This window comes from Octodon degus, unplaced genomic scaffold, assembly GCF_000260255.1.
Source record: "Octodon degus isolate 3935 unplaced genomic scaffold, OctDeg1.0 scaffold00015, whole genome shotgun sequence".
Classification (NCBI taxonomy): Eukaryota; Metazoa; Chordata; class Mammalia; order Rodentia; family Octodontidae; genus Octodon; species Octodon degus.
This window is the reverse complement of record NW_004524591.1, coordinates 14772787-14782858: the sequence shown is the minus strand read 5'-3', so window position 1 is coordinate 14782858 and position 10072 is coordinate 14772787. Positions and strand designations below refer to the sequence as shown.

The following is a 10072-nucleotide window of genomic DNA, read 5'->3' as shown; positions in this document are numbered from 1 at the left end:
AGCCCCTCTACAAATGAAAAGTTAAACACTTCTAACATTCACCGCACAAGATAAGCATTGCCATTCCAAAAGGGATACACAGCAGGATACAAACAACTGGGACCAAAACAAGTCCAAGGTCCAGAAGGGCAAACGTTAAGTCCTGTACTTCCCTGTGGACCATCCAAAGCACACTGTAATGAGTAGTGAGCTCCAAAAGCCTTATGTGGCTCCACTGCTAAGGCATTTCTGCGGGTAGCTCCTAGGGCTTTTCTCTCAGGCCTGCTTTGCTCCCTTTTTGCAGCTTTTCTTAGATCATCCCTGTTCCTGGCTTTTTCAAACTTCTGAGGTTTCCACTGAGTAGGCTTCTCACTCATAGCTTCACACACTGCCCTCTCAGGGGCACAGTGCCTGGCCTCCCAGGCCTTCTTCTGAAATCTGGGCGGAAGCCTTCTGAACCTCCGAACTCCTGCATTCTTCATGGGCCTACAACCAAAGCCACGTGGATGACTCCAAGGGCTGCTGCCAACTGGAGCAGAAGCCAGGGTTTCCTCTCTCTTGGCTGTAGGGGTCGAGTGCGTGGATCGCCGAGCACTCTGACCCTGATTCTGAGAAACAAATTCTCTATGCCAGCGCCATTCTGCAATCTGATGTGGCCGCTGCCTCCATTCTGGAACATGGGGCTCTGCAGCTTTCTCCTCAAAGCAAAGTTTTTCACCTTTGTGATTCTGAGGCTACAAAGGGCAAGAACCTGCCATCTCCTGTGATGCCCTCAGGACATCTTTTCTACTCTCCTGTTCCTTCTCAGCAATGGAGATCCTCTCAGCTCTGTCTTCACAGTCCACAGCCTTCCTGGTGCTTCCTTTCTGGCCAAACTCACAACAATTTTAAATCATCCTTTTGGGCTTTTTGCTCTTCATTCTTAACAGAAATCTGGCTAAAAGCCCCCAACAACAACCATGACACTGCCCCAATATTTGGCTGCTTTGAAATATCTTTTGCCAGATTGATCAGTCCACCATGCTTAAACTCAGTCTCAGGCAAAGTCTCTGGACATAAGCAAAATGCAGACAACTTTTCTGCCAGGTCAAAACACAAATGATCTGGAGTACAACAACCAATGCTGTCTTTCCCAGCAGAAACCTTCCCAGCCTGGTCTTTACAAGCAGGCTTTCTGTCAGTCTTCTGGTCTGAGCTCTGACCAGAATCTCCCAAACAAAACAGCCAAAGCTGTTCCAGCTCTTCACAAGTACCGGATTTCTCCAAACCTTTCCTATCTCTTCCCATAAGCCAGTCCCAAAAGCTTGTAATTCACATTGTCAGGTATAGCCACAGCAATGACCCCACTCCTGGTACCAAATTCTGTCTTAGTTACTTTTTATTCGTTGCTGGGACAAATATCTGACACAAGATGAAGGAAGGAAAGGTTTATTTAGCTCACAGTTACTGGAGGGTTCAGTCCATATTTCGCTAGCTCCAAGGCAAACAACAGCAGTTCATGCAGCAGAAAACAATGAAGAGCAGAGGAGGGGCAGCAGCTGCAGCGGCGTCCATCAAGCCTCTCTCTTCCTTCTGCGCTGACTGCAAAGACCAGCGCTCCACAGTAAAGATAGGAGCTCCTCCAAAGTGGCTCCGCTGTGAAGGTCAAGCTCCTCCGAAGACTGGGACTTCAGAAGCAGGGTGGGGCGGCAGGAAACCAGGCAGGGCGGCTTCCTGCCTTTCTCAATTCCTGGGCCCTGCCCACCTGAAGGGCGAGGTCTCCACTCTGCGGTAGCTGATTCAGCCAAGTTGACACAATGTATCAACTAATACACACATTCATAGATTAAAACCTGAAAGATAGACTGGTCAAATAGCTCAGCGGATTAAAGCGCCTGCAAGCAGGCACAGGGGTTGGGGGTTTGATCCCTGGGCCTACTTTGCTGGGCACCCCTCCCCCAGGGCATGCTGAGATGGCAATGGAGACTGGGCATGGTGGTGCATGCCTATAATCTCAGCTTTTGGGAGGCTGTGCACAGGTGGATCACTAGTAATGAGACCCTGGACACTCTGTAGACCCTTCCCTAAAAAATACAAAAAAAAACAAAAAAAAGACATATATGACTTAAGGAAAAGCCATGTCATGTATTTTACATAAATTATAATTGAGTATATGTGTGCTGAACAATTAAGCTCAGGTACATTATCAATAAATAAGAGCATTTAGTACAGTCACCTAATATAGCTAAAGCAATTTGGATAGTACATGGGTTCAGAATATTTTAAAACTATGGGTACGGCTGAGGAGATAGTTCAACAATCTCAGTGCCTGCCTGGGAAGTGCAAGGACCCGAGTTCAATTCCCAGTACTGCATGCCATGCCAGCCCTGGGTTCGTAGACATGCCATGCATGCCTGTATATGGGCGTAGTGGCACACACCTGTAATTCTAGGGCTGGGGAGGCTGAAACAGGAGGATCATTATGAGTCCGAATGTATAGCAAGACCCTGTACCAAGGGCCAGCCAAGTAGTTCAGCATTAAAGTGCCTGCAAGCAGGTACAGGGGCTGGGGGTTCAATCCCTGGCCTGCTGTGGTGGCATGCGCCTATAATCCCAGCACTTGGGAGGCTGTAAACAGGAGAATCACTATGAATCCGATCTAGTAGTGAGACCCTGAACACTCTGTAGACCCTTCTCTAAAATACAGAAAAAAAACTTAAAGGTTATTCAATAAAGTTTAAAACTGAAAGGAAGCAGACTACATAAAAAATCACATCATCCCATGTATTTTAGGCATGTCAATATTTTAAAGATAATTCACACAAAATATAGTTTCATTAAAAGAAAGAAATGAATCCTACTGTGTTGGGTGCCACATGATAGTAAGTTTTCTTAGTGTTTCCTTAAAGCACTGAGATGCAGGCATCATTCACACACAGGTATAGAATCCTATTTCTATGATGTAAATGGCAGTGAAGCGATAGAGGGAGGCAGGCTTTAAGTTCACATTTGCCTTTGTTACAGCGTGACTGTCTCTGGTAGCACGCTGTGTATTGTGGTCTCTTCATCCTAACCCTATACAAGGAGAGCGTGGGAGCAGCAGTAAAGGCAGTGATCACCGGGAGTTGGTTGGGTGCTCTTGGTTTTCCATTTAGCGAGTGCAGCTTAATGGTTCTTAAAGTCAAAAGCTCATCCTGTGTCACACCTACTTACAGCAGCAGGACATCTGGGAAATGGCTGGTGACAGAAAGATGCGTAAGCAGAGACCCCATAATTGCATTCTCATGTTTGAATGCATGAAAGAGAAAGTAGTTCCTGCCTGAGGGAGTAGCCAGAACATGGAGAAATGTGGGCCAGAAGCACAGTTTAGGGGGGATATTGGTGATGTAGAAGAGTTGAGAGTTGGCCAAGCTTTGGGTAGGTGGCTGTGACGGTCTTGGTGGCTCTTTGTAGCTCTATGTGTCCCAGATTTTCTGAATGACTTTTTATCAGGCATCCATACTTATCGTCATTCTGTTTGGATTTTCTGTTTTTAAAACTTGTGTCTCTGATAAACTTAGGATCGAGACAGAATTAAGGTCCTCTGTCACAGAGAATATTCCTGAACTTTGGGATCCTGTGTTTTTCACATTTCGTATAAATGTGATCCATAAACAGTCTCTTGTCACTGTTCTGGATGTACTGGGTCACTAGGTAGCTGTGAATGATTTCATTAGTGTCTTCTGTGCTCCTCAACTACTATTTGAGGGATTTAGTACACTCTGAACCACTTTGTCAGATGACTGAGGAGAAGTTCCGCACCTCCCAGGAAGTAATGACTATGTGAGCACCTTTCTTTTTCTTTATTCCCACCACAGTCTCAGCTGTGCATTTTGAATCATGTACATATTTTTCCGATTTATAAAATTTAAGTAGGTAGCTTTTAGCTTGGTTGCTGAAAGCCAGAGGAATCAATTGGGGAAAGTGGTAGCCAGCTGAGTGCTATGTTTATTTTATTTGGAAGAAAAAAATGTGATGGTAAAGAAGTAGCTCCCCAGGGACCCACTGAGATGGCTGTGGGTGTCCTATGGGCGGGCGCACGTGTCTACTAGGACATAAAATGCAGTGGGCTCACTGCATGGCTCACTGCTTTGTTTCCTGAGAAAGCAGGCTCAGTAGGTGGCATCTGGTCCTTCATTCACAGACTCTCTCCTGTGTGCAGTTATTTACACGGCCTTTCTGTTGCTTGTCCTGGCAAGAGACTAAAGCTTCCTTCTAGAGCTGCTGCCAATTTCAAGAGGTTATAGTCACCGTCACATTCATCCTCATGCTCCTCTTTCGTCATCGTCACTGTTACTATTGTAGTAACATTAATAGTTCATTATAGGCTGCGCATTGGGTTAAGCGCTTTACCTGCATTATCTGCCTTAATTCTTACAACATTCTACACCTTAAGTGCTACGAGGAAACTGGGATTCAAGCATTCATATACTTGTCCTGGGTCACAGAGTGAATAAGCCATGGATCGACCCTTCCCTTTTAGTGATAGAAGCAGCACTATATAGTGTGTGTGGGGGTGTGTTTGTGTATGTGTACGTATAAATAGCTCATCTTTACACGCCTTTGTGAGAGGCTCTAACTCCATTACTAACTGCTAGAGCCTCAGTCAAGTTCAGTGATAGCATGTAGAAAGGTTCAGTTGTCCTCCCTGAAGGAAGTAGTCAGTGATATATTAGTATCTGTGTCACTAAAAAGGTCACTCCTTGATAGCAATACCTTTGCAAATGCAAGCCTCTGGAATTTAATAATATGCTGGGTCATTTGAGACCCTTTAATTGGGAACAGTTCCCTCTTTTTTTCTCTTTTGTAAGATTAATACTTTTGAAGACAACAGACCATTTTTGAAAACAGGATGTTTAGTTGTCTGTTGTTTCCTCATGATCAAATCCAGATGTATGTCCCTGGCTGGTGCTCAATCAGGAAGAAAGTATCTTTTTCCAGGGTATTAAACACAGAGGCACAGCATCACCTGACTCTCTCATCTAATTAATTTGGTTAACTTGTTCAGGAGCTATCAATTTTTTATCACTTTCCCTCTGATAACCACTAAGCCTTCTTTTTAACTATATTCTGTCTTGAGAATCAAACACAACTAAATGCTGATTGTTGAGACTCCACAAAACATAAAACCATGGGATGTTATAGTGGGAAGGTGCCTGATAACTGGCAAATGTGTGTATGTGTATAAATGTTCAGACTTTCAAAAGCACCTTTAGGCCCCCAGCAAAACTGAGCAGAAAGCAGACACCCTGTGCTCTAGGCGCAGCCTCCTCACTGAGTGTCCCAAAACAGAGTGGGACACATTCAGCTGAGGACAGGCACTGACCTATCCTCTTCCAGAACCTATAGTGTATCATCTGACTCACTCTTTTTTTAATTTTTTTTATTTTAGGGAAGGGTCTACAGGGTGTTCAGGGTCTCACTACTAGATCCTGCTCTCACTACTAGATCCTACTCATAGTGATCCGTCTGTTTACAGCCTCCTGAGAGCTGGGATTACAGGCGCACGCCACCACACCCAGTCTCAGTTGCTGTCTCAGTGTACCCTAGGGGCAGGGCTGGCATGGCAGGCCCGGGGATTGAACCCCCAGCCCCTGAGCCTGCTTGCAGGTACCTTAATCCACTGAGCTATTTGGCCAGTCCTCGTCTTACTCGCTCTTGATGTTGTATATTGCAAATGTGTTTTTTAAAAGTCAATGTAGAATTTATATTTGCTGAACTCAAAATATTTAGGGCTGTTACTTTGTTAAATTCTTTTGTGAGAAATACAGTTTTTTGTATTTTGTTTTTAATTATGCCTCTTCTTTTGATCCCACTTACAATGATTATATCTTTGTAGTTTACTTCGCTTTAAGGTCGGCTTTTAACACCATATTGGTGGAGAGAGAGAGACTGAAGCAGCTGATGGAGCAAGATGCCTCCTCCGCCCCTTCTGCTCAGTCCCTTGGTCTGAAGCACGCTCTGTCGTCCGTAAGTTATGTGTCTGTGTCAGCGAGATGACTGCAGATGTGCTCCTTGCTTATCTTTTCCATTTCCATGATTTTCATGACTGTGTTGAAGATTCAAGAGAAAATGAAACTATCTAAATTGTATTCTAACCTTTTATCAGATCTGTTTAGTCTAAATAAGGAAACAGCCTACTCTGTCTTTTCTTTCCCTAAGTCTTAATAATTGTATTTTATTAAGTGTTAGATTCTTTAAGTTTGGTTTCCTCCAATTTATCTGAATTTTTCTGTCTCTTTACTGTGTGTCTGTGTGTGCCCTACAGACATGTGTTTGTTAATGCTTATGAAATCTGACAGTCTGGTGAGATTTTTGGATGTGGAATACTGCCAGTTTAGATTGACTCCTCAAATCACAGGTGGCAGAGAGAACTTTCCAATTTATGCTCTTAGCTTCTCTCCTGCAAAGCACTGATCCTTCTTAACCACCCTTTCAAAGACATGAAAGTTATTGTATTTTATTAAATAGCACGAAACATTTAGCTTTTTGCCCCCATGGGCACAGACAGATGCTTCATACAAAAGTGTCCATTAGGTAATCATTGTGCCTTCACAGCAATGCAAAGATCATTGCTAGGGCCTCAGATGTGTTTCCTAAAGCCATCCTGTCATTCACTCCCTATCTTCTTTTGTTCAATTCACTCCTCAGAGTAGTCAAACTCTGTGGTTGACTTCTCGTGTCCTAACTCTATCTAAACAACTGAATTGCCTAAAAATTCATTCTTTATCTAGCAAGAAGCAAGAAATGTTTGAAATAGCATGCTTGTTTTGTTTTTGCTCTTTGCTTGGAATCCTTATTTTTCTGTGTATGAAATGAGCACATACGAAACTACCATCTGAAGAAGTACTGAGTTTTCTATTTTAGGTCAGGTAAGGGAGATGAATTTTAAGATCTCTACCAGAAGCCATTATGGGCATGAAAATGTCTATGTTTTTGCTCATCGTGTTTCTGGGAAAAGTCATGGTAATTATAAAAGTCATTATAATATTAATAATATATCCTTTACAATTTTAAAAGTACATTCACTCAGCTGACAACTCAAATGTATTATTTTTGAAAGGAGTAAAAATGACATTGGCTCACTCCTCATGTAGAGTCTTTAGAAACGTCAAGAGATAGAAAAACACCCTTTTGGACTGTAGTGAAGAGCCAGCCACATATTGAGTTGCTAGTTAGCAAAGCGCTCTGTGTGTGTGTGTGTGTGTGTGTGTGTGTGTGTGTGTGTGTGTGTTTAAAGATTTTTACTTAGTGGAACAGCAGTTCCTGTTGTTTCCAGCAGGGTAGCTTTTAGTGCATTTAGGAGGGACCTGTAATGGGCCTCTCAAAAGTTTTTTCCACATGCTTTCCCTCTTCCTGCCTCACTGCGGCTTGTAGAGATCTGGCCTCCTCTCATTTATCTGCCATAGTATGGCCATTGAGGCTCATCTGGCCATGATATCTGGGGCCAAAGTGGTCTTCACTTTTTTTTTTTTTTTTTTTTTTTTTTTTGCAGGATTGGGGATTGAACTCAGACCCTTGTGCTTGCCAGGCAAGCACCTATTCCACTGAGCCATCTCCCCGGCCCCTGTCTTCACCTTTGCTATAAGAAATTCATTCTCACTCATTGTCTTAGTTACTCTTCTGTCAATGCTGAGACAAAATACCCAATACTCCAAATGAAGGAAAGAAGGTTTATTTAACTCAGAGTTTGTGAAGGTTTCAGTCTGTAATTAGCTGGCTCTGAGGCAAGGTGGCATGGTGAGGGGCAACAGCTCAAGGTAGCAGAAGACCACAAAGCAAAGTCTCTTTTCCTCCCTTACATTGTATGCAAGCTACCCTCCCCTTAGGGTTAGTATAGCGCTCACATAATCCAGGTGCCCTCATTTTACACAGGCTCAGGATGTTTATAAGTGAGGACCCTGGCCCTCTGCTGAGTCTCTTAGTTAAACTCTAAACTGCTCAAGTTGACACAATGAACAGCATCCTAGAGGGAAGGGCATGTCTGCTACACCCCAGGTTGTAGAGCTACTGAGTTACTTAGTTAAGCTTCTAGACTTCTCAAATTGACACAGTGCATCATCCACTACACTTCTGTTCATGATTTTAGAAACTTAAATCAAAAGAATCTCTTCTTTCCTGTTTAGTTTGTACTCCTAATTCAGTCCAAGCTTTGTTTTTTTAAAAATAAATTTTAGGATCATCTTAGAGCAATCAGAGTGGATATGCTGGGGCTGCGTGTCACTGTCTTGGTGTGTTTCTTTCTTATTTCAACCTGAGGCTTACAAAAGAACTTTCTAGAATAACATTATTTGCAGTCTAGGCTATGATCCCAACTACTATACCAGTGAGACAGCAGCCAGGATGAGCTGAGCATCCTGAAGAGGGTGTTGTATGTGCCTGTATGAATTCATGTTTCTTAAATTTTTGAGTCTTAAGGATTTTTTAATAACCCAGTACTTCCATGGATACCTAAAGGCAAAATCCTTCTTTGTAATCCAGAAGAGGGTAAGACAGAACCATATTCTTCTTGTCACGCAGAAGGTAGGCCCTGTAGACCCTCGAGGATGAGAAAGGCTCTGAGCTTTTTAGAAGAGTGTCAGAAAGGCAGATAGAATGCATTCACATTAAATTACCCATGGAGCAGATTATGGGAGCGTTTGGGGATAATCAGGAGAGCTTGTCTCCTTCCAAAGCCAGAGCGCTTGGAGGACAGTTGGTGGTGCAGTACACAGGAATATCAGTAGGAAAGAAATGTCTTCCTCTAGCTTCAGCAGGTCTTCCTAGTCAAGAGGTAGGGCCTACTTGGGGAAATTAGAGGTCTGATTCATCTCAGATATGCTTACAGTGAACATCCACCCGTTCCCAAGGCCACTGTATTTAAGCCCTTATGCAGGTAAGTGAGATTGGCTTGTTTTATTTAAAAAAAAAAAAAAAAAAAAAAAGAATAGAAATTGTCTTAGTCCTAAAATATAACCAATACTTACATTGGAAAAGAGTAAAATTAACCTTCCATAAAGTTCTGCTTCCCAGCACCCCTCCTGAGATCCTCTTTAGCTGTGTAAAAATGAAATCACATTTCAGTAGGCTTGATCACAAGGTGGGAGCAGCATCTTTTCAAGAATGAGCGAAACCTGGAATTACTGCTGGGCCAGTAATTGCTGGGGAGTGGCCAGAAAAACCAAAGACCCTTGGTCAGGAGAGAGAGATGCTATGATAGGGCCACTAACCTAATGACATTGGGGGTGTCTGTGACTCTTCCCAACCTTCCTACTTCTGGAAATGAGATTAACAATGGAGCATTATTTCGAGTCCCCTGTGTGTTACCTCTGTGGGAATCAGATCCTCCCGCTCCAGAGCTCCTGGAGCAACCCCAGAAGTGCCCCTCTGGCCTCCACCGCCAGCTCTCTCAGCTCTCAGAGAGCTCTTCCACTGGGCCCCTGCTGTCCTTTCCTGAAACTTCCATGTATTAACAGAGCACCGCTGTTTTTAACATGTTCCAGGCCATAGCACAAAACACAGATCTTAAAGAACGCTTACGCAGAATCCATGCCGAATCTCTGCTGCTCGACCCGCCTGCTGTTGCCAAGTTGGGTGACAATCTGGCAGAGGTGGGTAGGTTTCTCATCTGGTACCATCTGTGACTGCCTCGGCCTCTGTGGTGTCCTCTGCCCACTAGCACGATTTCCCTGCTTCGCCTTCCTGAGTGGTGTTTACCTTGCCACTGCCTCGTGGGTGCTGGGCACAGCTGGCTGCTGCCACAGCTGCTGCCTGGATGGGACTCCCAGTGTTGCAGATACTCCATGAGAGGATGTGCTATGAACAGCTTCAGGATGCTTTTTCCTCAGTTTCTTCCTTCTGTATATTTTTTTACCTTATTCTTCTCCACATCGTTCCTTTTACTAGATAGTACCGAAGTCCTGACTGTACAGAGACAATAGTTTTTCCTGTTATTCCTCAAGAAATCTAAATTTCTGTGGCCTGTCATACTCAGTTCCTTGCCAGCTTTCTTTGCTCACTCCATAAAACCTGTGCTGTTTTTTCTTTTTACCAAACACAGTGGTACACTTTGAGGGAAAAAGTGTTGCATTACAAT

At 43.6% G+C, this 10072-nt stretch overlaps 1 protein-coding gene across 3 annotated transcripts in view; it reads left to right on the top strand.

Annotated features, from left to right (window-relative positions):
- Nucleotides 1–10072, top strand: part of Osbpl3 (oxysterol binding protein like 3) — a 175474-nt gene that overhangs the window by 117931 nt on the left and 47471 nt on the right. For all 3 annotated transcript variants that reach the window (XM_004626473.3, XM_004626472.3, XM_023709925.1), the window contains 2 exons: nucleotides 5837–5967; nucleotides 9480–9587. In XM_004626473.3, the coding sequence (XP_004626530.1) occupies nucleotides 5837–5967; nucleotides 9480–9587 (239 nt within the window). The remainder of the gene's footprint in view (nucleotides 1–5836; nucleotides 5968–9479; nucleotides 9588–10072) is intronic.